The following is a 25,422-nucleotide window of genomic DNA, read 5'->3' as shown; positions in this document are numbered from 1 at the left end:
GGAGGCAGACACAGCCTCCCTGGGCAACCTGTGCCAGTGTCTCCCCAGCCTCACTGCCAACAATTTCTTCCTCATCTCCAGTCTCAGCCTCCCCTCTCCCAGCTCCAAGCCATTGTCCCTCATCCTGGCACTCCCAGCCCTTGTCCAAAGTCCCTCCCCAGCTCTCCGGGAGCCCCTTCAGGTACTGGAAGCTGCTCTGAGGTCTCCCTGGAACCTTCTCTTCTCCAGGCTCAACACCCACAACTCTCCCAGCCTGTCCCCATAGGGGAGGTTCTGCAGACCTCAGATCATCTCTGTGTCCTCCTCTGGCCGCTCTCCAGCAGCTCCAGGTCCTTCTTGTGCTGGGGGCCCCAGAGCTGGAGGCAGTGCTGCAAGTGGGGTCTGAGCAGAGCAGAGCAGAGGGGCAGAATCCCCTCCCTGTGCTGCTGCTCTCCCTGCTCTGGATGCAGCTCAGCACACAGCTGCCTGCTGGGCTGCCACCACATTTTTAGATGACCGTTGAAGGTCCCTTCCAACCCAAATCGCTCCATGATTGGGAAGCTCTACTCCAGTGAGGAAGAAGGACATGGAGTGTGTAACCTGCTGGAACTTGTTTAGAAGCACTGGGACCCTGCTTGAGCTGGAGGCCCCAGTGCTCCACCAGCACTGGCAGTGCCCATGCAGTGGCTGCCTCCTCCAGCATGGGTGGCAGTGCCATGGGGTCCCTGCCTCTGCTGCTCTCAGCTCTGCTGGGGGCTCTGCCCACGACCATAAGGGCCTCTCAATGCTTAATAGATTGGAGCAGCTGTTGTGGCAGGAGAGGCTGAGACTGGGTGGCTTGGAGAAATGACGGCTGGGGGCTTCTTCTCTGAGTCTGTTAATACCTGGTGGGGGGTAAGGAAGCCATGCAGATGGTCCTCAGTGGTGCTCAGTGGAAGACCAAGCACCAGGCTGAAGCTGAAGCACAGAGCCTCGAGTGAGACTTCAGAAAGCTGCTTCTGTGAGAATGGTCAAGCACCAGCACAGCTTGGCCAGGGAAGTTCTGGCATCTCCATCCCTGCAGGTACTCCAAGCCGGGCCAGGTGTGCTCCCATGCCCTGGCTGACCCTGAGGCATGGATGAGCACTTCCAAAGGTCCCTTCCCCCCCTCAGCTGTCCTGGGGCTTTGGTCACTTGTGGCTCAGTGATGAGCCCTGCACGAGGGTTGGGCTTGGTGACCTCAGAGAACCAGAAGGATTCTGCCATTGAGAGCTGCCCAGCCTCCAGCAGCAGGAGCTAACTGCTGGCTGGGTGATGCCAGATGTCACAGTTGTGCCCCATAGGACCCTCTCTGTGCCACTGCCCACCCTAGGCAGAAGAACCAGCTGTGGCCCTCCTTAAAGGTTGGCTTTTATTTCTGGTGGAAGATCAGAAGCAGCTTGCTCTGTACTGACACCAGGCAGAGATCCAGACAGGGTAGAAAAGGACTTGGGTTTGCTTTTGCTTGTCTGCAAAAAAATCTGTCAATAAAAACCCCAAAACAAAACAAACCAAGGTGGCAGCTTCTGTCTGTCTGTCCCTCTGTCCTTCCTCCTGCCCCCTTCTTGTCCTTCCAGGCCATGCAAGGCTCTGGAGGTGAGGGGGGACCCTGCATCTCGTCATGCTCCCCACTGCGGGGGAGGGGACAGGAGCAGGCCAGCAGAATATAACATCTCATCTCTCCTTTGATTTCAGTCCTGGGCGCTCCAGATGGCACAGGGCAGCTGTCCCCAGGCCCGGGAAGCTCCTGGGCAGCAGCCGTGGTGGTGGCTCCCAGGTGGTGGTTCCCAAAGTGCAGATCCTGCCAGGAGAGCTCTGCCAGGGCTCCCCCACCGGGGCGGGCAGGCAGGGTGTGGGCTCCCCTTGGCAGGGGCAATAGCAGTAGGAGGGTGGGGGGTGTTCAGGGGGTTCCCTCCTGACGCCCAGGAGCGCGCAGGGGGCGGCTGGTGGGGTGGGCGGCCCGCGGTGGGAGCTCCGTAAGGCAGTGAGCGTGCGGCCGGAGCCGAGCCGGGGGCGCTGCGGGGGCTGCCGGGGCCCCCAGTGCTAGCCAGGCCGGGCGGGCGGCGCTGCCTCTGCCTCTGCCCTGCCGGCCGGCAGGTGGCTCTGTCGCGGTGGGCTCAGAAAGCTGTGCTGGCCATGCTGGCTGGGGCGAAGATGCGCGGGAGGCTGTCCAGGGTCTCCTCCAGCCGGCGGTGAGCCGATTTGCCGTCCTCCCCTGCAAGGGCACAGCCTGCTCAGGTCGCTGCAGCTCTGCCCGCCCCCTGCCCGCCACGGCCAGCAGCTGGCAGAGCCGCACCAGCCGCAGCGAGGAGACCTCTCTCGGCCTCCTTGGTACACCTCCAGGCACGTCCCAGCCGGCAGCTGGCCCCTGGAGCTGCAGACCCTGCAGATCCTGCCCTTCAGCTGCCTGCTGCACCCAGGTGGGACAGGGAACTCCCGGGGCTGGGCTGCCAGCAGTGGTGGCTTGTGGAGAGCCCAGCTCCGGGCAAAGGGGGCAGAGCTCAGAGCTGTCTCAGCCAGCTGTGCACATCTGCACCCTAATGGCCTAGCCCAGGAGCCCTGGGCACACCCAGGGACAGACACCCACACATGCCACAGACTGGCTCTGAGACCTTCACCAATCTGCCCTCTGCAGCCAGACACTGCTGAACACTGCTGGCACAGTGCTGGACATTGCTGGTACACTGCTGCGACACTGCTGGGATACTGCTGGACACTGCTGGGACACTGCTGGCACAGTGCTGGGACACTGCTGGATACTGCTGGCACAGTGCTGGGATACTGCTGGGCTACTGCTGGCACAGTGCTGGACACTGCTGGCACAGTGCTGGGACACTGCTGGATACTGCTGGCACAGTGCTGGGATACTGCTGGACACTGCTGGGACACCGCTGGCACACTGCTGGGCTACTGCTGGCACAGTGCTGGGACGCTGCTGGCACACTGCTGGGACGCTGCTGGCACACTGCTGGGACACTGCTGGACACTGCTGGGCTACTGCTGGCACACTGCTGGGACACTGCTGGCACAGTGCTGGGATACTGCTGGCACAGTGCTGGGATACTGCTGGACACTGCTGGCACAGTGCTGGGACACTGCTGGCACACTGATGGGACACTGCTGGCACAGTGCTGGGACACTGCTGGGCTACTTCTGGCACAGTGCTGGGACACTGCTGGCACAGTGCTGGGATACTGCTGGACACTGCTGGCACAGTGCTGGGACACTGCTGGGATACTGCTGGCACACTGCTGGGACACTGCTGGCACACTGCTGGGACACTGCTGGATACTGCTGGACACTGCTGGCACAGTGCTGTGACACTGCTGGGACACTGCTGGCACAGTGCTGGGACACGGGACAGGCACAAGGCTCTACAGGTGGCAGGGGTGTGCTCCTAGTGCCAGCCAAGCGACACAGAGGCCGGGAGAGGGCAGGGCTGGCAGGCTGCAGGACATGGCCAGCTGTGAGCAAAGCGGCAGGGGGGGTGGCGGGGGCACGAGGGTGGCTCATGTGTCCCAACCTGAGCAACAGCTGCCACGAGCTGGAGGCCCAAAGCCCCTCTCAGATGGTTCTCTCAGTGCCATCTAGCAAATGACAGACAACAGCCACACTTAGTGCTCAGTGCCCAGGGGGTGCCCAGCCCTCAGCACCCCTGCCAGCCTGCTCCTGCCCAGCACAGCTTGGGGCACCACAAGCCATAGCGCACAGGGTAGACAGCGACCAGCCAGAGGCCCTCTTCTCCCATGGGTGCTGCTGGCACCAGGGGATGCCAGTCAGGAAGCTGTGGGTGGGGAGGGAGCAGGGAGGAGCAGAGGGACACTCACCACACAGCATCAGGCTCTGCTTGGCTGCCTCCCGCACAGGCTCCTTGTCGGTTTGGCACAGGTAAAGCAGCTGCTCGATGCTCTCCTTGGCCTGCAAGAGGGGCATGGGGCCTTGGCTGGGGCTGGCAGGGCTGGCAGCAGGGACACCACCCCGAGGGGAAGGCAGCACAGGGCACTGCAGCCCCATGGGATCCATTTGGTTGGAAGAGAGCTTTCAGATCGTGGAGTCCAACCCTGGACCCAGCACTGCCAGGGCACCACTAACCCATGGCCCTCAGCACCTCAGCTCCACAGCACCACTGCCCTGGGCAACCTGTGCCAGGCCTTGGCAACTCTTTGGGGGAAGGAATTGCTCCTCATGTCCAACCTAAGCCTCCCCTGGGGGAACTTGAGGCTGTTTCCTCTTGTCCCATCACTTGTCTCCTGGGAGAAGAGACCAACCCCCACCTGGCTCCAGCCCAACCCCCACCTGGCTCCAGCCTCCCCTCGGGGTGCTGCAGAGCACCAGAAGGTCTCATGGCACAGGGAAGTCTCTCCTCCCGTCCCTTCCCTCCCCATTTCCATTCCTGCTTCTCCAGCACATGAGGGGCACCCCGAGCACCTCTCCCCCAGCACCTCTCCCAGGAGCAGAGGCCCTGCAGCTGTCCAGCCTCGGGGCCCCAGCTGCTTCCCCTCCCTCCAGAGGATGCAGCTCTGGCAGCTCCTGCTGTGCCCCTCTCACCTTCAGGCAGCCCAGTGCCGCGCACCCTGCCACCCGCGTCTGCACCTCCTCATCCTCCAGCTGCTCCAGGTAGCACACAAGAGCCTGGTGAGAAGACAGGGGCTCAGTGCCACCGCCTCCGCCACAGCTGAGGGCACCCTGGACCCCTGCCCAGCACGTACCCGCTGGCGGAAGCGAGGGCACTCTGCCAGGCTGCGCAGCTGTGCGGACACGGCGCTCACCACCTTGCTGTTGCCCTCCACCAGGAGCAGGCTCAGGGCCTTCAGGGCCTCCTTCTTCAGGCGGCCCTCGGGCACACGCTTCAGGGCACGCAGCACCACGTCCTGCTCATCCGAGTTGAGGTTCTGCGCCAGCAGCGCTGTGGGGCACCGGGGGCTGAGCTGAGGCATGGGGGCACCGCCCACACGCCCCTGCTGCCACGGGGACCCTACCCTGGGCACCCTGTGCCGGGCCACGGAGAGCTGACCCCATGCAGGGTGCCAGTGCCAGGAGCTGCTGGGACACCCAAGCTAAGATCTGTGGCAAGGCCCTAGGGTGCTCAGAAAGGCAGAATGGTGTGCTCAGACCAGACCTGCTTGCCCACCCCAAGGACAGCCGAGCCTCTGGGTGATGCCCAGGGTGCTCGTGGCAGTGCTACAAGGTGATCTGCTACGGTGATACTCCAGCACCCCATGCCAGAGCCTAGGGAGGGTGGGAGGGCACTCACCTTCCTCTGCCAGCTCCATCATGTAGGTGTCCAGCACCAGGGCACCGAGTGACTCGAAGTGGCTCCAATACTGGAAGACGGTGACCTGCTCACCCTGGGCACTGCCAGGCCGGCGTGGCAGCCGCCGGTTCAGGATGTCCTCCACCAGCTTCACGCACACTGTGGGGAAGGGCCTGGCTCAGGGCCTGCTGCAGCCTTGGCCACCCCTCTGTGGGGCACCAGGCCCCACTTATGGTCACTGAGTGGGGCTGGTAACTCTCTGGCACCCCCAGGTGCCCACTCACCAGCATCAGCCAGGCCGGGGTGCCGCTCACTGATGGGTGCTGCGTACTGGGTGCTGAGCACCTGCAGGAAGCGCTCCACAGGACAGGTGTAGATATTGGGCACCTCCACGCAGCGGTCCCACAGGGACAGGACTCCCTCCTTGTGCGTCGAGAACTGCACCACTGTGGGGACAGAATTGTTGGAGACTGCCCGGGACTGCAGAGCACCCTCCAGGGGCATCCAGCCCAGCCCCCTGCAGGCAGCAGGGACACCTCTAGCTGGAGCAAGCTGCCCAGGGGCACATCCAGTCCCCAGGGATGGCATCTCAGCCAAGCCCTATCGAGCCACCAGCAGTAGGCAGGTGACTCCTACCCTCCAGCTGGCAGATGCCCACAGGGTGAGCCCAGGCCCCAGTGGTATGCAGGGTGCCAGGGCTGTTCCTCTGGGCTATGTCTTTACCATCAGCAGCAGAGCTGGCAGAGCCGGCGTGCTCGGCCAGCAGCTGGCACACCACTTCCAGCACCTGCACCTCCCGGAGCAGCCTGTCCAGGGCATACATCTCCTGGCACCGCAGAGGACCGAAGGTGCCCAGCTTCTGCAAGACAAGGCCGAAATGGGCATCTCAGCACCCACGGCACAGCCTCCCTGCCGCACTAGGGCACCCCGCGGGGGAGCACCCACAGCCCGCCCTGGGGCTTCCCTGCCCAGGATGTCTCCTCCCAGTCCCTGGCAGAGAATCATAGAACCATGGACCCATGGAGTTGTTTTGGATGGAGGAAGCCTTGCAGGTCAAGTCCAACCCTGAACCCAGCACTACCAGGGCATGACTGAACCATGGCCCTCAGCACCACAGCTCCATGGCTTTGAAACCCCTCCTGCGATGGGGACTGCACCACTGCCCTGGGCAGCCCGGGCCAGGCCTGTGCAGCCCTCAAGGGGAAGAAATTGTTTATCATGTCCAACTTAAACCCCCCCTGATGCAACCTCTTGTTGCCTCTTGTCCTATCATTTGTACCTCAGGAGAAGAGCCCAACCCCAGCTCACTGCAGCCTCCCTCCAGGGAGCTGTAGAGAGCAGTGAGGTCTTCCCTCAGCCTCTCCTCCAGGCTGACCCCCCCCACGTCTCTCAGGCAGTGCTGCCCAGCTGTGCTTACCAGCAGCAGGCGATTGCAGCTGTTCAGGTGCAGCACCAGGGCCTTATCCAGGAACTCATTGCCGGTGCTCACAGGGTCGGTGCTGGCCTCAGAGCCACTGCCCATGCCAGTGTCCTCCACCCTGGCCTCCCCAGCACTGGGGGCTCTGTTGCCTCGCTGGGGCCTGCCAGCCCTCCTACCAGCCAGGGAGAGACAAGGGTCAGCCCGGAAACCTGACCCCGGCCCTTCCCCACCCGCAGGGACAACTCTGAGCACAGCTTCTGTAGGCTGTACAGCCTGGTGGCGTCAGGGCTGGGTGAAGGAGCGGGGCACAGGGGCACAGGGCTTGGGCTGGCCTCCCAGCCAGAGCAGAGATGCAGAGTGGCACCATGCCACCAGAAGGGCCAAGTGCTTCTCGACCTGGAGCTGCCCTCATGCCCTTGTGAGGGGCTGGTCAAAACGTGCTTGGGCACCCTGGCAGAGCTGGGCATCCCCCAACCCAACTGCCCCCCTGGCCGTGTGCTCCCCAGGGCCCCCACCCCATATGCACCTCTCCTCTTGGGGAGGCTCCTCCTCGGATCCCTCCGAGTCCTCCATGTCAGAGGTGTTGAGGAAGCTGAAGCTCTCCAGGGCATGCTCCACTGTCAGGCTGATGCTGGAGGCGCGGCTGAGGAAGATGCCCTGCTTGTGCTGCGAGGAAGGCACCGTGGACTCAGCGTCAGGCTGGCCAGCCACAGCCCTGCCACCTGCCTCCCCGGGCACTGCCAGCACTATGGCACTGCCACCCTCATCCCTGGGCACTGTCATCAGGGATGGACCTGTCCCCATCACCCCCAAGCACTGCCATCAGGGGTGGACCTGTCCTCATCACCCCCAAGCACTGCCACCAGGGATGGCCTTGTCCCCATCACCCCCAGGCACTGACATCAGGAATGAATCTGCCACCCTCATTCCTGGGCACTGCCAGCAGGGATGGACCTGTCCCCATTGAATCTGCTACCCTCATCCCTGGGCACTGCCATTACTCCCTGTCCCCATCACCCTCTGTCCCCATCACCCCCAAGCACTGCCATCAGGGATGACTCTGCACCCCCACCCATGGGCACTGCCATCAGGGGTGTCACTTTACCCATCACACCCAGGCTCTGCCAGCCAGTATGGCCACATGCCCATTGTCCCCAGGCATTGCCCAGCAAGGACAGCCCTATCCCCATCATCCTTGGGTGTTACCAGTCGGGATCACCCCATCCCTACCATCCCTGGGCACTGCCATCAGGGCTGGCCCAGTATCCATGATCCCCACTAGCATGGGTGGTACCAACCAGGATGGCCCTGTCCCCCTCACCCACGGGCACTGCTGGGACCCCCTCACCAGCAGCATCTCCTCCAGGTGCTTGAGCTCTCGTTCCAGAGGCTGCAGCTCTGGGAACTGCCCCCGGTAGTCGTCCAGGGCTGAGCCCAGGAGACTGATGGCCTCCTCCAGACCTGAGTCCACCACCTTCACCCGCGGCACCTCGGGGACGCTGGCAGGCAATGGTAGGGCAAGGATCGGCCTCTCCTCCGTGGGGGCTCGTGCCAGTGCCACGGGGTCTGCAGTGCCACAGCCACCCTGTGCCGGTGCCCGGCTCTGTGCTGGCTCAGCCACCTCCCCCTCCTCCATGGCCCAGGCCGCGGCAGCTCGAGGCTTGGCCTCAGCCCCTCTGTCCTGCCCTGCTGTGGTGCCTGCCGCCGAGGCACTGGGGAGGGTGTCCGTGTCCTGCTCGGCCACTCCTGTGTCCTCTGGGCTGGGTGCGGCCTCCCAGGGGCCCTCCACAGCCTTGGCCTCCGTGCTGGCATCCACGCTGGCCTCGCTGATGTGGCTGAGAGTCCGGCAGTAGGGCACGTGCCCGTTGGCCACTGCCTCCTTCCGCAGGGGCTCCAGCTCTTCGGGCTGGCACCCAGGTTGGGGGGCAGCACTGCTGCCGGTGGCGGGGCCGGGCTCCTCCGGCTGCTGGGAGAAGGAGATGTCGATGGCGGGGGCGGAGGCCTGCAGCTCGGGCTGCACGATGGGCCTGTGCGTGGTGTGGCGGGCACCGCCCGACAGCTGCGGGCTGGAGGAGTCGTCAGAGGACTCGGAGGAGATGGACCAGGCCGTGCCGTTCTCCAGCTCCTCCTGGCGCCGCAGCATGTTCTGGGCAGGGGGAGAGCAGTGTCAGGCAGGACGCCCCTGCCACGCCTGCTCCTCCAGCTGCCTTCTCAGTAGGCAGAGGGCAGCTGCCCCAGCTCCTGGGTACTGAGGCTGCCGTACTGCTCTGGCTCTGCTGGCACGGCAGGATGGGCAGCGAGGACCCAACAGATCCTAGCCACCCCTTCCAGCCCTGCACCTCCCCACAAGCTGTGAGGGGTCTGGCTGCCCCCAGCCCACCCACACACACCCCCAAGTGCCAGCTGCAGGAGGCCATGACCAGGTGTGGCATGTGGAGCCAAGGGCACCACCCATAGACAGCAGCAGCTCCAGCAGCAGCTTTCAGTGGCTGGCACCAAAGGCTCTCATACCAATGGCTCTCTGTCACCAAACCAGTGCCATATCAACACTACATTGGCGTCACACCACGCCAGCACTCTAACCAGTGCCATCACACCAGCACCGTCACACCAGTCCCATCAAACCAGCACCATCACACCAGCACCGTCACACAGGTGCCATCGCACCAGCACCGTCACACTAGTCCCATCACACCAGCACCATCACACCAGTCCCGTCACACCAGCACCGTCACACCAGCACCGTCACACCAGTCCCATCACACCAGCACCGTCACATCAGAGCCATCACAGCAGCACCATCACACCAGTCCCATCGCACCAGCACCGTCACATCAGAGCCATCACACCAGCAACTGTCACACCAATCCCATCACACCAGCACCATCACACCAGCACCGTCACACCAGTGCCATCGCACCAGCACCATCACACCAGTCCCATCACACCAGTCCCATCACACCAGCACCGTCACACCAGTCCCATCACACCAGCACCGTCACATCAGAGCCATCACAGCAGCACCATCACACCAGTCCCATCGCACCAGCACCGTCACATCAGAGCCATCACACCAGCAACTGTCACACCAATCCCATCACACCAGCACCATCACACCAGCACCGTCACACCAGTGCCATCGCACCAGCACCATCACACCAGTCCCATCACACCAGCATCTTCACACCAGCACCACATTACTCTTAGGGCACAGCGCACCAGAGTGCAGGGACACAGCCAAGCCTTCTACTCGCTAATGCCCAGCTCTTGCACAAGGAGGTGTGGACAGAGCAGGGCCAACCCCTGCAGCCCAGGCTCCTCAAGCTTGGAACCATGTCCCCAAGGCCACTTAGATCCCAGCCCGGCAGGATCAGGCCCCTGGGCACGGTCCGGAGCTGGTGAGCAGGAGACAAGGAGCGGCTACGGCTACGGCTACGGCGGGAGGGTGGCGGCGCTGCCCTGCGCTGCTGGCCAGCTGCAGCCCTGCACTTACGCGGCCCTGCCGCGGCCACCTCCCGAGCTCGGCCGAGGAGACGTCTCCGCAGGAGCAGCTCTGAGACAGCTTCTCCAAGAGTGTCTCCCGACAGATGTCCACCAGGGACCACCCACGCTTGTCAGATGCCCGCCCCGGGCTCTTGGGCAGAGAGAAGAGGAGCTGTGAGCGCGGGAGCGGCACGGCGACTGTAGGGATGCGGAGGTCCTGCCCACCCCTCCCCCCGCCCCGCCGGGGGCAGGGTCCCGGTGCAGCACTCACGTAGAACGCCTGCTCCCGCAGCGAGGGCGTGTCCGGGGGACTCTGGTTGTAGGTGGAGAACCTCTTGCTCACCGTGCAGGCCTTGTTGACCGAGCTGGCCGCCGAGGGCTGGTCGTCCTTGTCGAAGGGGCTGCGGAGCAGGGCAGGTGGTTGCGGAGCGTCTGCCAGCCTCGGGGGGTCCCAAGCCTGCCCTGCACTGGCGTCCCCAGAACCCCAGCCAGTCCCAGGCTGGTTTGCAGGCCGGGTTTGGGATGGCAGGGAGCGTGGGGTAGGTCACCTCTTGACGCACCAGGCTGGGCATCCCCTGGGCTGCCAAGTGCTACCGGCAGTGCCCGCTCAGATACTCACTTCCAGGTCACCTCCAGGCTGAGTTTGAGGGTGCCCAGGTCATTGATATCCACAGCTACAACCTGGGGCAGGGCTGCAAAGAGGTCCTTGGTCTCACAGGACACGTTGCCCACCACAACGTGGTTGGCCAGGCTCTTGAGCTCCGTCACCTGGAGCCGGGGAGGGAGGAGAGGATGAGAGAAGCCTCAGGCTCCACCTTACCCATGCTAAGTGCCAGGATGCCAACACCAGCAGACAGCCTCCTTCCAGCCCAGCAAGGATGAGGGTGAGGTGAGGTCTTGGAGTGCAGCCCAGCCAGGACGGAGGGTGGGAGCTGGCCCCCATCATCCCTGTCCCCTGCTGTGCCGTACCTTGATGGAGAGGAACTCGGTGATGAGGGGCAGGAAAACCATCTCCTCGCTGTCCCACACCTGCTTGCTGTTCACCTCGATGCGGCCACGCAGCTTCCACCGCTGCCGCCCGTACTTCATGAAGATCTGCAGAGGTGTGGATGTGCAGGAGATGCATCACCAGGCTGCAGGAGATGCATCACTGGGCTGCAGGAGATGCATCACCGGGCTGCAGGAGATGCATCCCAGGCTGGAGGGCACTCCCTGCGTGTCCCCAGACATGCCACCAACCACTGCCCTGCAACATGCCCTCCTCCCCAGCAGTGCCCACCTATGCCCCCAGGCCCCGCAAAGCCCACTGGGCAGGGAGCAGATGCCAACCCAGCCTGCGCCACCAACCTCATACTGGTCACCAGCACAGAGCCGGGCAAAGCCTGCCAGTCCTGCAAGAGAAGGCAGAGGGCATCAGTGGGCGGGCAGCAGGCGGTGGGTGGCGGGCAGGGCCATGGCGGGCACCTCACCTTTCATGCGCACGTGGAACTCGCCCAGCTGGCTCTCCAGCTCGCTCTCCAGCACACACATGTTCTGCGGGCACACAGCAGCCGTCAGCAGCCACCCAGGGCCATGGCACCCCTGGCACCCTCAGCCCTGCCCCACCGGGCGCTCACCTCTGTGTACTCCTTGTAGCCGCGACTGGCCTCGGCCAGGCTGTCTCGCGCCTCACGGCTGCCTGGGGAGCCACTGCTGTATGCCCGAACCATGTTGTGGGCACCGTCCCGCAGCCGCCGTTGGATGCAGTAGGCCTCGTACAGCTCATCGATCTGTGGGCACAGGCCTGCTCAGTGCCAGCCAGGGCACAGGAGCACTGGCCCAGGGCTGTGACCAGGTTGTCCCCAGGCCACCCCAGTGCCCAGTCCTCACCCTAGTGCCCAGCCTTCACCCCAGTGCTCAGCCCTCACCCTGATGCCCAGCTCTCACCCCAGTGCCCAGCTCTCACCCTGTGCCCAGCTCTCATCCCAGTGCCCAGCCCTCACCCCATGCCCAGCTCTCACCTTGCTGGCATGGAACTCCAGGCGCCGCAGGAAGCGCTCGATGGACTTCACTTGCTACAAAGGCAGAGAGGATGCTGTCAGCCTGGTTCTGTGGGGCAAGATGTGCCCTGCTGCATGCCCACGCTGTGACTGGCATGGGTCCTGGCCAACAGCCCTGCCTGGGCAGCTGGAGGCGAGCAGAGCAGACCCTGCACTTGCAGCCATCTGCTGCAGCACTCTCCAGCCTCCCTTGCTCCAAAGGGGTCAGGCCAGGCCCCAGGGTGCTGCTTAAGGTGTGGACAAGGGGATTGAGGCCACCCTCAGTCAGTTTGCAGGTGGCACTGAGCTGGGTGGCAGAGTTGATCTGCTGGAGGGCAGGGAGGCTCTGCAGAGGGCCCTAGCTGAGCGCAGCTGTGTGAGGTTTAACAAAGCCAAGGGCTGGGTCCTGCTCTGGGCTCACAACCACCCCAGGAAGGCTCCAGGCTGGGGGCAGAGTGGCTGGAAAGTGCCCAGCAGAAAAGGCCCTTGGGGGTTCTTGTTGGCAGCCGCTGAAGATGAGCCCAGGGGGTGCCCATGTGCAAGAAGGACACCAGCAGCCTGGCCTGGAGCAGCAATGGTGTGGGCAGCAGGAGCAGGGCAGGGATTGTGCCCCTGGAATGGGCACTGGGGAGGGCACAGCTTGAGTCTTGGGGTCAGTTATGGGCTCCTCACTCCCAGAAGGACACTGAGGAGCTGGAGCAGGTCCAGAGAAGGACAACAAAGGTGGGGAACGGTTTGGAGAAGAGGGCTGGGGAGGAGCAGCTGAGGGAGCTGGGGGGGGTTGCTGTGGAGGAGGCTGAGGGAGACCTCATTGCTCTCTACAGCTCCTGAGAGGAGGCTGCAGTGAGGTGGGGGTTGGGCTCTGCTCCCATGCAACAAGTGACAAGATGAGAGGAAATGTCCTCAAGTTGCCGCAGGGGAGGTTTAGGTTGGACATGAGGAACAATTTTTTCCCAAAAAGGGTTGTGAAGACCTGGCCCAGGCTGCCCAGGGCAGTGGTGGAGTCTCCATCCCTGGAGGGGTTTCAAAGCAAAGCAATTCTGTGATCCCCACCTCAGAGCTAGCTCAGGCTCAGTGCTCACCACCAGCAGCTTCTGTTTGCAAGAAGAGGGTCACAGGCCCCTGCCTGCCTCTGCTTCATCCCCTGCTCAGAGCCACCCTGCCCACAGAGCCCTGATGCCACCCCACAGGGACTCTGTTATGGAGAAGCAGAGACAGGCAGAGGGGCAGTGCAAGAGGAGGGGGCTGGCAGCAGCACATCCCAGGCAGACAGGGAGGGACAGGACAGCAGCCACCTCGCTCACCTTGTCCAGGTCGTAGAGAAAGCCCTAGAGAAGAGAGGAGAGGGGTGAGAGGCAGTGCAGAGCCAGCTGTGCCCACCTGAACAGGGCCAGCACCCAGCACACCCCAGCGGGCACGGGCAGCACCCAAGGCTGGAGATGCATGGCATCAGGACAGGAGCCCCCTGCAGCCCACCACCAGAGCCTGGTCTGCCCTCTAGCGTCCCAGGCTCTGCACCAGGACATGGATGCACCATGAGCTACTCCAGCCACGCCCACAGCGCCAGCTGCCTGCCCCTGCCCATGAGGCTCATGCCAAGCCACACTCACCAGGCGCGAGTTCCGCTTGGACTCACGGATCTGGGTGCTGAGCTTCTCCAGTTCCAGCTGGTGCACCTCCAGGTAGGCTCTGGATAAAACGACACCACGGAGGTCAGGCTGGGATGCCACGTCCACAGCTCCTGCCACCAACAGACCTCACCAACCTGGCACCCCTGGCTCCACATCCCCATGCCTCGCTCCAGCACCCAGGCAAGGGAGCTCACTTGTGCCTTAGCATGGGACACAGCTGGGCCCGACTCCCCATGCAGCTCCAGAACCCTCAGACAGTGCACCAAGGAGATCTGGCACGTCCCTGCCCACTGGGAGCAGAGATCTTCCACCCCCAAGCCCTGGGAAGCCGTCCTGTGCCCGTGGGGGGCTCCCTGCCCGCAGCCCCCTGGCCCTGGGCAGTGCCAGGCACTCACGTCAGGCCCTTCTTGAGCGCTTCGTAGACCTCGTCCAGGCGGTTGGGCTGAGGCACCTTGGGGGGTGGGGACTTGTGGGACATGGAGAACATCCTACTGACCCTGGAGCCAGCCTTGCGGGACACAGTGGGGGTGAAGGGTGAGAGGTTCCTGAGGAGAGAGACAGACAAACCCTGCTGGGTGCCCCAGCCTGCCTGGCACCTTGTCCTGAGACAAGGAGCTCTGGCATGGCAGCTTGGTCCAGCTGGACCTGCCTGCCTCCCCCAGGGCTTCCCAGAAGGCAGAGTCCCTGGGTGAGATGGGGCCCTGGGGGTGGGCACTGCTGTCTGCACTGCCCCAGCTCATCTGGCTGCCCCAAAGCCATGGCAAGGAGCAGGAGGAACACACGAAGCTGGTGGTGGAGAAGAGCAGGTACTGAACCCTGTCTCAGTGGGGTCAGCAAGGCTGGCCCTGGGGTAGCCTCTGGGGAGCTCTGGAGTCTTAGGCACTGGTTGGAGGCAGCAGAGGTAAATGGAGCTGACCTCAGCCAGAGCTGAGCTACATTCCTGGAGTGCCCATAGGGACACCTCCAGCCCTGGCTACCCTCTGAAGGGGCCACATTCAGCTCCATCCCCAGCACCCTGGGCTAGCAGGGGCACTGTGGCAGGATGCCACCATCACCTTGCTGCCCTGCCACCATGAGCTCCCAAGGCCAGGCCAATGCCAGGGAGTGGCAGCATGGCAGCACCCTGGGGCCATCAGCTGTGTCACCCCAGCAGCAGGGGGCAGGGACATCCTCGCTGATGCTGAGCCTCTCCAGATGCCACCAAACTCACTATATGGAGCTGCCTGCTGCCTCCACCTGCCCCCTGTCCCTGCCCCTGGGGACCCCCCAGGCCAGCCTGCAGCAAGGCAGCACCGATCCCCTCCCTTCCTGCCCTGTGCCCCGGGCAGCCCAGCCAGCACCACCCTGCTCCCAGCCCTTCCCTTCCTGCTCCCAGCACATCCCAGGACACACCACAGGCTCCTCAGTTCCCAGCCCAGCCTGCACCTCCCATCCTGTGCTGCTCTTCCCAGGAGTGGCTGAAAGACTTCCCTGAATTATTGGTGGGGAGCAGCAAAGGCCTTGGGCTCCTCCCGAGCCAGAGCCATGGGTAAGTGTCTGACTTCCACCATCCCTCCCCATTCCCAAGCTCCAGGGCCCCTGCAGGCATCTCCCACAAGCATCTCCCCACCAGACACTTGGCTCCAGCCAACCACAAGTCCTTCTTCTTCCCTGTCCCCTCAGGCACCCCCAGATCCCACAGTGTGGCCTGCAAAATGTCACTTGGCCCAGAGGCTGGAGAGGACCTGGGGACAAGCACTGAGCAGGGCTGAAGGTCTGCTTCCAGGCATGGGGAGGCTCTTCCTAGGCTTGTGCCTGCTCAGTGAAGGTGGCCATAGCCTGTCAGGGCAGCTTGGCATTGCCTTCCCCAGCCACCTGGCTGAGAGATGGCTCTCAGGTGGGAGCACTGGAGCCTGCCTGGGTGCTAGGAAAAGGGATGGAATGCATTAAAATGGTCCCACAGTCCCAACCCATGGAATGCCCAAGTCCCAAGAGCCACAAGAAAGGGCAGCCAGGAGCCAGGGACAGGTGTGAAGTGTGGCAGCATGTGGGGTGCTCCTCACCAAGGTAAGGTTCAGCAGAGAGGAGGAGGAAGGCTGTGATGGAAGCAAAGCAAGACAGAGAGGAGGAGCAGGGAGCAGCTGCTCCTCACCACATAGCTGATGGGCAGCCCAGTACACCTTTCAGCAGCAGGTTTGGAAGGAGCTGGAGGGGGCCCTGAGCCACCTAGACACACTTCAAAGCCACCCCAGCTCCTTCACCACACCCACAACCAGGGAGAGCTGGCCCCAGGAAAGCCCTTAAGAACTGCCTGAAGCCTGGGCGTGAGCTATACCTCCATGCTCTGGTGGCTGCAGGGTCCTCACCTTGCCCTGGACAGGGCACAGCTAGGGGTGGGGTGAGAGGCTCTGGCTCCCCTTTGGCTCCCTGCAGCCTCTTGTGCCATCCCCCCCGGCTGGCACTAAGGTACCCAGGGGAGGTGCTGGGATAGGGTTGGGAAGGCACCTCGGGAGGTGCAGCAGCTGCCACCCCCCCGCCCCCGAGCCTGCCCTGAGTGTCCCGGGGGGCAGGCAGCCCGCGGGGCAGGCAGCCCAGGGCCCGTGTCGCACCTGAGCGGCCGCTCGGGGGCGCAGTTGACTCCGGCGAAGGAATGGCTCCTACTGATCCTGGGCACCAGGGCGCGGCGCTGCGGGCGCACAGACAGCGACATCGTCGAGGGCGACCTGCAGGGCCTCCCTGCGGGCACAGCACAGACAGGTAAGCAACGTGGGGGCACATGGCTGGGCACAGCTTCTGCTGCCACCCAGGACGGCACCTGCAGAGCCAGGTGGCCACAGCACCCAGGGAAGGGGAGCCTGCCCTCCCTGCCAGCCCAGGGATGCTCCTGCTGGCACCGAGGACACAGAAATGGTGCCAGTGTTCTGCCCTGGGTAAATCACAGAGTGGTTTGGGGTGGAAAAGCCCCCCCAGGATCATCCAGCCCAACACCAACCCAACCTCACTATGGCCCCAAGTGCCATGGCCACAGGTTCTGCAACACCTCCAGGCATGGAGACTCCACCACCTCCCTGGGCAGCCTCTGCCAATCCCTGACCACTCTTGCAGCAAAGAAATTTTTCCTTCTCTCCAGCCTAAGCCACCCCTGGCACAATTTCAGGACATTTCCTCTCCTTCTATCCTCCGACACCAGGGAGCAGAGCCCAACCCCCACCTGGCTCCAGCCTCCTCTCAGGGAGCTGTGGAGAACAAGGAGCCCATGGAGAGGCTGATGCCCAGTGCTTGTCGTGGCCCTTCCAGACACAACCGTGGCAAACCCTCTGCTTCACCCCAGCCTGGCCACCCCCTCCTGAACTCTGCCTTGTCCCATGTCCCACACTGTGCCACCCTGCTGCAGGGGCAGGAAGGGCGTGGGGGCAGATCCAGCTGCCCAGCCCTTTGCTTTCCGCTGGTGCTGGCAGCCAGGAGGGAAATCCAGGGGCAGCAGAGGGCTTGGGGAAGTCCCCAGCTTCTCCAGGAGCTTGGCTTCGGGGAAGGAGAGGTTTAGAAATTCCCTGCTGGACCCTGGAAAGTCCCCGTGTGCAGCATGTGTCTGGCTCCATGGCCACCACAGCCCTGCCCTCTGCTCCTGGTAGTGCCAGGGACGGTGCCAGGAGCCCCAGAAGCCTCTGCTCATCCCTGTCCCCACAGTGGCTGCCAGAGCAGGTTTCTGAGTCCGGGGGCCTGGACCCAACTGCCAGCCCATGTCACAGGGAGCATCTCTGCAGCCCTGCCCGGGTCCTGGGGAGGGCAGCCCAAAGCACAAGGCAGGGGAGTCCAGGGCTCCTCCTAGCCCTGTGAGACCTGGCAGTGCCAGCTGGGAGCCCAGTCCTCAGGACAGAGGCTGCTGGATTCTCCACTTCATCACAGCCACTGCTGATACCACCTTGGTGCCACTGACCTTGCCAGCTCCCAGAGCCCAGCTGCGGGAGTCAGGAGCCACCACACACCAGGCCACCGGGTGCCCAGTGGGCACAGACCCTGCCAGGCAAGGCCAAGCAGCCTGCCATAGGTGCAGCTTCACCAGCTAGCAGAGGAGCCTCAGCTGCCCATCCCCCAGCCACGTCCCCACTCCCTAAGGGCCTTCTTTCTCCTGCCCCAGCACAACCAGCAACACCAGGGACAGCAGGGGGACATTGGCGCTGCCAGAGCTCCCATTGCCATCCCCATTCCTTCCCCTGGCACAATGGAGCCAGGCAGCCCTCTCAAAGCAGCCCTACCTGGCACACACCTGCTTGGCTGCCCGTGGGCATCCCCTGGGTGCTGAGGGTCCTGCTGCCCCCCAACATTGCTGTCACCTCCCCGAGCCCTGCTGTCACCCCCCTCAGCCATACTGTCACCTCCCCCCAGCCCTGCTGTCACCTCCCCCAGCCATACTGTCACCTCCCCCCAGCCCTGCTGTCACCTCCCCCAGCCACAGTATCACCTCCCCCAGCCCTGCTGTCACCTCCCTGCACACGGCTGGGACCGGGAGTGGCAGTGCCCGGGAGGAGCCAAGGCCACTGGAGTCAGAGCCGGGCACCAGCAATGCCCCCATGCCAGCAGGGCTGGGCTGTAGAGGGTCCCTCAGCTGCCTCCTCAGCACACAAGCCCCAGCCTAAGTCCCCGGGGCTGCTCTGTGGGTCCTGCCACCTCGGTGTCCCTCCAGTTTCCAGGACAACCCTGTCCCAATTAAGCTCATTAGGAGCTGTAATCGCTGGCAGCTCGGCGGCAGATTACCTCTGGCAGGGCTCTTTAATCTGCTCCCCACGAGCAGGGCCCATGGCACCGCTGCTTGCTGTCCCACTTGGATGTGGCAGCAGGGAAGACACCCACCAGGCTCTGTAGGGCTGCCCACGCCTGGGGCAGCTCACAGCTCCCACGAGGTGAGCACAGCCCTACCAGGACATCCTGCTCCAGCCCTGCCCCAGCCCACCCTGCCCTCTGGGGACACAGGGGAGGGGCTAAAAAGGGTCACCCAGGCAGGGGCCTGCACTGGGAAGAAGGATGCTGGGAGTGACACAGGGGGAAGGATGCTGAGGGATCAGTGCCCCCAGCACAACTCCCCGGGAGAGTCCAAGCCATCCCCAGCTGCTAACCCAGACGCTGCAGAGGCTCTTGCTGCCACCAGCCCCATGCTGGGTCGTGCCCTAAGCCACCTGAGGCTCCTTCTCCAGCACATGGAGCAGTGCCAGGCGCAGTAGCTGGTGCCAGGACCACAGCTCTGTGCTCCAGCCCAGGGACATGGCTCTTCCCCAAACCCCTCCATGCCACACCGCACCAGACCACTGACAGGATGGGTGCAGACCTGAGTGGCAGCAAGGAACATGCTGCCAGCCAGCCCAGCGCCCAGCCCCGGGCACTGCCAGCGCCAGCCTGTCTGCCACAACACCATCATCTCCAGGCCTGGCATCCTGCAGCCCAGCTCCTGTGCCAGCACCCCAAACCCCCTTTGCGCCTTTGTGCCCCTGGCTCTACGGCAGCAATGCCCCAGGAGCTCCAAGGATGCTGGAGCCTGCACAGGCGAGCAGCGAGCTGGGTGCCCAAGGGCAGCATGAAGCAGGGCAGGCAGGATGTGGGGTCTCGGCTCCTGGCACACTTGGGAGGACAAACCCCAGGAGGGCAAAACCTCAGCGTGGTGCATTCCTGACATTACCGAGATAAGAGGTACCTGGTACAGCCCTGCCGCCAGCAGCACGGGGGGGGGGGCACCCACGGGGCCAGCAGCATCTACCCAGCCCCAGGAGCCAGGAGATGGCACTGGGCAGAGCAACAGCACACTGGTGCCCCTGCCATGCACTGATTCTCAGATGCATCCCTCTCTCTGTTGAGGAGCACAAAATGTCCCATCTCAGAACATCCTGCTCCAAAGTGTCCTGTCCCAAAGGTCCTGCCCCAAAGGTGCTGCCCCAATGTCCTGTCCCAAATGTCCTGTCCTTAAGGTCCTGTCCCAAAGGTCCTGCCCCAAATGCTCTGTCCCAAAGGTGCTGCCCCACAGGTACTTTCTCAAACATGCTGCCCCAAAGGTCCTGTCCCAAAATGTCCTATCCCAAAGTTTGTGTCCCAAACATGCTGCTTCAAAGGTGCTGCACCAAAAGGGCTTCCCCAAGGTTCTTATCCTAAAGGTCCTTTCTCAAACGTGCTGCCTCAAAGGTGCTGCCCCAAAAGTATTGTTTCAAAGGTCCAGCCCCTTCCAGTCCCCTGCCCTTAATTAGGGTTTCAGTGCTAACGAAGCCGCCTCCCGACCTATATTTTCACCTTGCCGTGCCTGCGCTGCAGCTCTCCCGCAGCCGGAAACGGAATCCTGGGCGTCCGTCTGTCCGCCTGTCTCCAGCCAGCGCTGCCCGCGGGGCAGTGCCCAACAGGGCAGAGCAGCCAGCTGTGCGCAGTGGGGTGGGCAGCGGGGCGGAGATGCCGGAGCCCACTTTGGGGGCCTCCAGCCCGGGCTCCCGCCCGCGTCCCGCCGCCCGCCCCGTACTCCGGAGGTGACTGGGATCCCAAGAATGCCGGCGGAGCGCGGAGGGGGCAGTCGGACCGGCTGGGTTGGTCCCAGCTGGTTTCTGTTTCCGACACTCAGACAGCAGCCCCAGGTCGCTCCGGCGGCTTTATCAACGCTGCCCTGCGTGGAGACGCCCCAGACCGGCTGCCCCCGAGCCCGGCCGCGCAGCACTGGCACGGGGGGGCCTCTGACCCGCATCTCCAGTAATGCCAAGCACCCCTCGCCCCGGGGAGCAGCACCCACGGACACCCCCAACGCGCTTCCCCAGGAGCGGCCGTGAGGACTGGGCTGTGGTCCCCATGCCGGTGGCACTGCAGCCCCCTCCCTGGGCACAGCAGGGGGACACAGCAGCAAGGACCTGGCATGGTGGCCAGGGTGGCAGGGTCCATCCTGCCCGCGGCTCGGTCACCTGAGGCGTATGTGGCAAGCGGGGGGCCCTGCCAACCCCACCCCGGCGGCGCGACCCACCCACCCCGGCGCCCAATGGCACCCTTGGGTGAGATTCCCGTGGCACACGGCGGGGATGACCTCGGGAGCCTGCGAACGTGGCCCGCTGGCGCCAGCCCCCGCGGCGCTGCTCGGTGTTTGGACAGCTGCGGTCCCGCTGCCGTAACCCCGCCGCCGCCCCGGCCCCCCGCCAGCCCCTTCCGGGCCCGCGGCGGCGCGGGGCCCCCTCCCAGCTCCCACCGCGGGCTGCAGCAGTTCTGCCGTCCAAGTGAGTCTCGGCCCGCCCCGGCACAGAGGCCAAGAGCACCCAGGCACCGACACCATGGCGCTTCAGCAACAGGGAGCACCTGGGCACCAGTGCCATGGCACTTCAGTTACACAGGCCACCACAATGGCATGCTGTCACAGGGAGCACCTGGGCACCGCCACCATGGCATGCTGTCACAGGGAGCACTTGGGCACCGCCACCATGGTATGCTGTCCCAGGGAGCACTTGGGCACCGCCACCATGGTATGCTGTCCCAGGGAGCACCTGGGCAACACCACCATGGCATGCTGTCACAGGGAGCCTGGGTTGCCTCTTCCCCACCCCCTCCATGCTCTGCCTCTCCTCCAGGCAGGCCTCCACTTGGGGCCTTTGGCGGGGGGGAGTGGGGGTTGGGGGCCAGAACAGTCAGCGAACAACGTCCCAGCACCCCGGGACCGCCCAGGGACAGAAGCCCCTGGCCATGAGGTGGCATCCCCAAGCCGAGCAGGGGACAGCAGTTTGGCACTGGCAGGGTGCTGTCGGCCCCACGGTGGGGGGCACGGTGGAGGGGCACGGGTGGCCCCGGAGGCTGGCTGGTTCCTTAGCAGAACGGGAGGGCGGCAGGAAAGGGAAGGAGCTGAGCGGGAAGAATGGCAGGAAGTGCTGATTTACCCTGAGTGTCCCTAAGGAAGGGCAGGACACGGCTCAGGCACAGCCTGGCCACCACCCCAACACCCACCCAGGGACTCCCAACTGGCAGCGAGAGGGGGAGACCAGCCCTAAACTGGGGAAGTGGTTACAGCTGAGGCTGAGCTCAAGCCCAACCTGTTTCCGAGGATAGCTCCTGAGAACCAGCCCAGGACCACTGTGGTCCCCCCCACCTCCCCAGCAGCACAGGAGCACCCAGCCAGGCTTTGAAGGCCTAGAGGGTCACCTCCACACCCTGCCAGACAGGACTGTAGCCGGGCCAGGGGCACCAGACACTGCTCCTGAGTGGGCTGCAACACCTCTCAGACTTGCTGAGCAGAAGACAGGACTCTGGCACGATCCTGCTGGGCTTGGCATAACCTTGCAAAGGTCCCACATGTCCTCATTGGCACAGGCATGGGCAAGACGTGGGGGGCACAAGGGGGAGAAAACCAATTTGCCAAGGAAAGGCCCAGCGCCACGCTGGGCAGCTGTGGCCCTTTTCCTGCCTTGAGGTGCTGAGCCTGGCTCTCAACATAGGCAGAAGCAAGGCTGGGCAGCCGGCGGGTCCCACCCTGCCATGAACACCCTGCCCCAACACCCCATGGCTGCACAGCATGGGGACAAACACGTCCCTGACACCGTGCAAGCTGCTCCCCCCAGACAGCCCCCCCCGACCCCAGCCGGGGGTCCCTAGCCGGGTGGCGTTTCCCAGCGCTCGGTACCTCTGGGCTTGCCGTTCATGGCGGGCAGAGCGTCGCCCCCGTGCTGGGCTCGGCGGCTGGGCAGCCCCTGGCTCTCTCATGCCTGTCCGTCTGTCTGTCTGCCTGCAGCGCTGCGTGCGGGGGCCGGGGCCGGCAGGGCTCCCCCCGGGCCGCAGTCTCCTCCCACGCTTCCCCTTGCCCGCGGCTGACATCACCGCCCAGCAGCACGGCCTGGGCACGGCGGGAGGCGGCAGGACGGCGGGGCAGGGGACAGAAGGACACTCGTCCCCCTTGGAGGCAGGAGACCTCACCAGCCCCGGCTGCCCCAGGAGCAGGGGTGGCACAGCTCAGTACCCATCCTTCCCTTTTCGCCACCCCCATGGGGAAACTGAGGCACGGACAGAGGGGAGGGGACCCCAGTGTGGTGTCAAGTCCCCAGCCCCACCCTGGGTTGTTTTAAAGCAGAATGGGACAGGCACTGCAGTGTCCCCCACTAGCCATGCCAGCCTCGTGATAGCCTTGTGCCAGCCTTGTGCCAGCCAGCCTCCTGTGAGACTGTGCCCCTCAGAGACCCCCTTCCTGGTATCTCTATCTAAAACCACCGTGGCTTTGATGTGGGCACTCCCGTGGGCACCCTGCACCCCCCTGCACCCCCCTGCACCTCCAGTTTTTGTCATGTGGGTCTCCAGAGCCCAGGAGGGGCTGGCTCCAGCCTGGGCTTCCTCACAGGGCTCTCCAAAGATGCTGGGTGCCCTTCCTAAATGGGTGCCCCCATGCCCACAGGGGTCTAACTCCCACCTGCCCTCCACGCCAACCCTGGCACCTGGCAGCACCTCGTGGCCCCACAACTCCCTGCTTAGGGCACAGGGATGCCCTACACAACCAGTATACTCTGTGGCACAGATGCCACCCTCCTATAGCTCTGTAGTTCCCTGCACAGGTCTTGGCCCTGAGGCACCCAGCACTGGCAGCCCCCTCCCAGCTGCCACGGAGGAGGTTGGAGCAGCCAGCTCCATCCAAGCTGGGACCAGCTGCTGTCACCACGCCACTGGGGCAGGAAGGGACACCTCCCTCCCAGGCTCCTTTCCTGTTTGCTGATGCTTTTAGAGCAACGTCAGGCCAGGATCAGCAGGAAAAACCTGGGGCAGGATCGTGGAGGGGCTGCCCACTCCTGAGGAGGCTGGGCCAGCTGTGGGGCACTGCCCCAGCCCAGAGCTTGTCCCCTCCTTGCTGGTCCCAGGGTCAGTAGATACGGAAGGAGAAGCACCTGGTAGGGTGGCATGGTTTGCCTGCCATGGGCAAGGTGGAGCTTGCACCAGTGCCACCCTCGCATCCTGGTGCCTAAGTGGGTGCCTGGGTGGGTGCCCAGCACTAACCCCATTGGGAGAGCAGCTGGTGAGAGTGGGCTGCCCCTAAGGAGCATCCCATCATTGGCAAATCTCTGCATCACAGGATGGTTTGTTTGGGATGGAAGGGACCTCAGAGCTCATCCAGCTCCAACCCCTGCCATGGGCACACTCCCACCAGCCCAGGTTGCTCAGGGCTTCATCCAGCCTGGCCTTCAACACCTCCAGGGAGGGGGCAGCCACAACCTCCCTGGGCAACCTGTGCCAGTGTCTCACCAGAGGCCAATGGAGGAATCTTGTTGTCCACTGGCATCCCTGACATGGGCATGGAGAGGAGCCAGCAGCCTGGCACACCCAAAGCGTGGTGAGGAGGGATCCACCTCCACCCCAGCCTTCAAGAACTTCAATGAGGACCACACCTGGGGGAGATGCATTCCCCCAGCATTGGGCAGTGCCCTGCCCCGGGGGCTGCTGCAGGCAGGGTACTTGCCAGCCCCTGCTGCTTCTCCCAGGGGTGGAAGGCACCGCTCCTGGCAGCACCCTGGGACTGGCCGGGCTCCTGCAGAGCCTCTGCTGCACTGGCAGCCATGCGGAGCCAGTGCCCGGCAGGCGGCCAGGCGCTGTGCCCGCAGTGCTGGCCCCTGCCAGCTCGTTTGTTCTCATTAAAGGTTAACAAGAGCCACGCTGAAGCTGCTGGCAGAAGCGTTCCCTGATGCCACACAGAGTGAAGGGATGCCCAGGCTTCCCTACCAGGGGGTGCCAGCAAGGCCGTGCCACCTGTGGAGGACCCTGCCTCTCCCTGGCCATACCCACAGGCCCGTAAGGGGCCATGGGGCAGCTGGCAGCGTGGGCAGTAGAGCAAAGCTGCCTGGCACAACAACATCCCGGGCATCACCCATAGGATGGGCGAGACCCCTGGAAGCAGGCAGGAGGTGGGGTCGTGCCACCTCAGAGCTCAGCAGAGGATGCCAGCGGAGGCCATGGGAGATCCCTGAGCAGCTCCCAGCAGCCTGCATTGTGCTCAGCAGGGCTTGCCAGCTTGGAGACACCTTGCCAGGGGAGGGCAGAGGAAGGGCACGAACCAAGCCAGCACTGCCAGGCTTGGGCAGTAATTAAGTTAAATAAATCTCTGTCCCCTGGCCTGATCAGGGCCAGGGGCAAGCATGGGGAGAGGGAGAGCCTGATGGCCTTGCAGGCTGCTGGTCACCTCCCCAGCTCAGGGATCTCCCTGCAGGCTCAGCAGCTGTCTCCATCCCTCCCATGCAGCAGGGCCGTGGGTGGTACCTCTCCCACATGCCTACTGTGGGGTGTCCTGGTCAGGCTGGGCCTGGGGAGCTGACCCCAGCACTCCCAGCCCAGCAGCTGGGCATGCAGGCAGGGCCCTGCCTGGGCAGCCACACCTAGACCCAGGGGTACAGCCATGGCCAGGCCTGGGCAGGCACATCCCAATTCCAGGCAACCCAGGAGGGTGTTCCCTGTGCCCAGCCCTCCATGGCACACAGCACTGGCATCCCAGAGACCCCACAGCCTGGGGTACTGAGTCCTAGGGAGGCTTTTCGGAGGCTCCACCAGTACCAAGGCTGTGCCCAGCATCATCCAGCCCCTGGAGGTGCCACCAGCCCCAGAAGCACAGTCCCCTGGTGACACCAGCGCCCAAGGCCAAGGTGATGAGGAAGCTACTTCAGGCAGTTCCCA

General features: G+C 64.0%; 1 protein-coding gene across 1 annotated transcript in view; it reads right to left on the bottom strand.

Moving 5' to 3' along the window:
- Positions 1 to 2,114: 2,114 nt before the first annotated feature.
- RIPOR1 (RHO family interacting cell polarization regulator 1) overlaps positions 2,115 to 25,422 on the bottom strand; it is a 33,436-nt gene continuing 10,128 nt past the window's right edge. Inside the window, exons 4-25 of the mRNA XM_054397179.1 lie at positions 16,392 to 16,518; positions 14,199 to 14,348; positions 13,783 to 13,861; positions 13,477 to 13,500; positions 12,155 to 12,208; positions 11,771 to 11,923; positions 11,624 to 11,687; positions 11,502 to 11,545; positions 11,124 to 11,249; positions 10,774 to 10,922; positions 10,426 to 10,555; positions 10,165 to 10,305; positions 8,020 to 8,817; positions 7,198 to 7,337; positions 6,669 to 6,843; positions 5,975 to 6,110; positions 5,536 to 5,697; positions 5,252 to 5,410; positions 4,707 to 4,903; positions 4,546 to 4,629; positions 3,825 to 3,915; positions 2,115 to 2,212 (exon numbers count right to left, since the gene is read on the bottom strand). Of these exons, the coding sequence (XP_054253154.1) occupies positions 2,115 to 2,212; positions 3,825 to 3,915; positions 4,546 to 4,629; positions 4,707 to 4,903; positions 5,252 to 5,410; positions 5,536 to 5,697; positions 5,975 to 6,110; positions 6,669 to 6,843; positions 7,198 to 7,337; positions 8,020 to 8,817; positions 10,165 to 10,305; positions 10,426 to 10,555; positions 10,774 to 10,922; positions 11,124 to 11,249; positions 11,502 to 11,545; positions 11,624 to 11,687; positions 11,771 to 11,923; positions 12,155 to 12,208; positions 13,477 to 13,500; positions 13,783 to 13,861; positions 14,199 to 14,348; positions 16,392 to 16,518 (3,281 nt within the window). The remainder of the gene's footprint in view (positions 2,213 to 3,824; positions 3,916 to 4,545; positions 4,630 to 4,706; positions 4,904 to 5,251; positions 5,411 to 5,535; positions 5,698 to 5,974; positions 6,111 to 6,668; positions 6,844 to 7,197; positions 7,338 to 8,019; positions 8,818 to 10,164; positions 10,306 to 10,425; positions 10,556 to 10,773; positions 10,923 to 11,123; positions 11,250 to 11,501; positions 11,546 to 11,623; positions 11,688 to 11,770; positions 11,924 to 12,154; positions 12,209 to 13,476; positions 13,501 to 13,782; positions 13,862 to 14,198; positions 14,349 to 16,391; positions 16,519 to 25,422) is intronic.

The sequence above is a fragment of the Indicator indicator genome, chromosome 42 (genome assembly GCF_027791375.1).
Source record: "Indicator indicator isolate 239-I01 chromosome 42, UM_Iind_1.1, whole genome shotgun sequence".
NCBI classification, from domain to species: domain Eukaryota; kingdom Metazoa; phylum Chordata; class Aves; order Piciformes; family Indicatoridae; genus Indicator; species Indicator indicator.
Note: the sequence above shows the minus strand (reverse complement) of the source record. Positions and strands in the feature narration are given on the sequence as shown.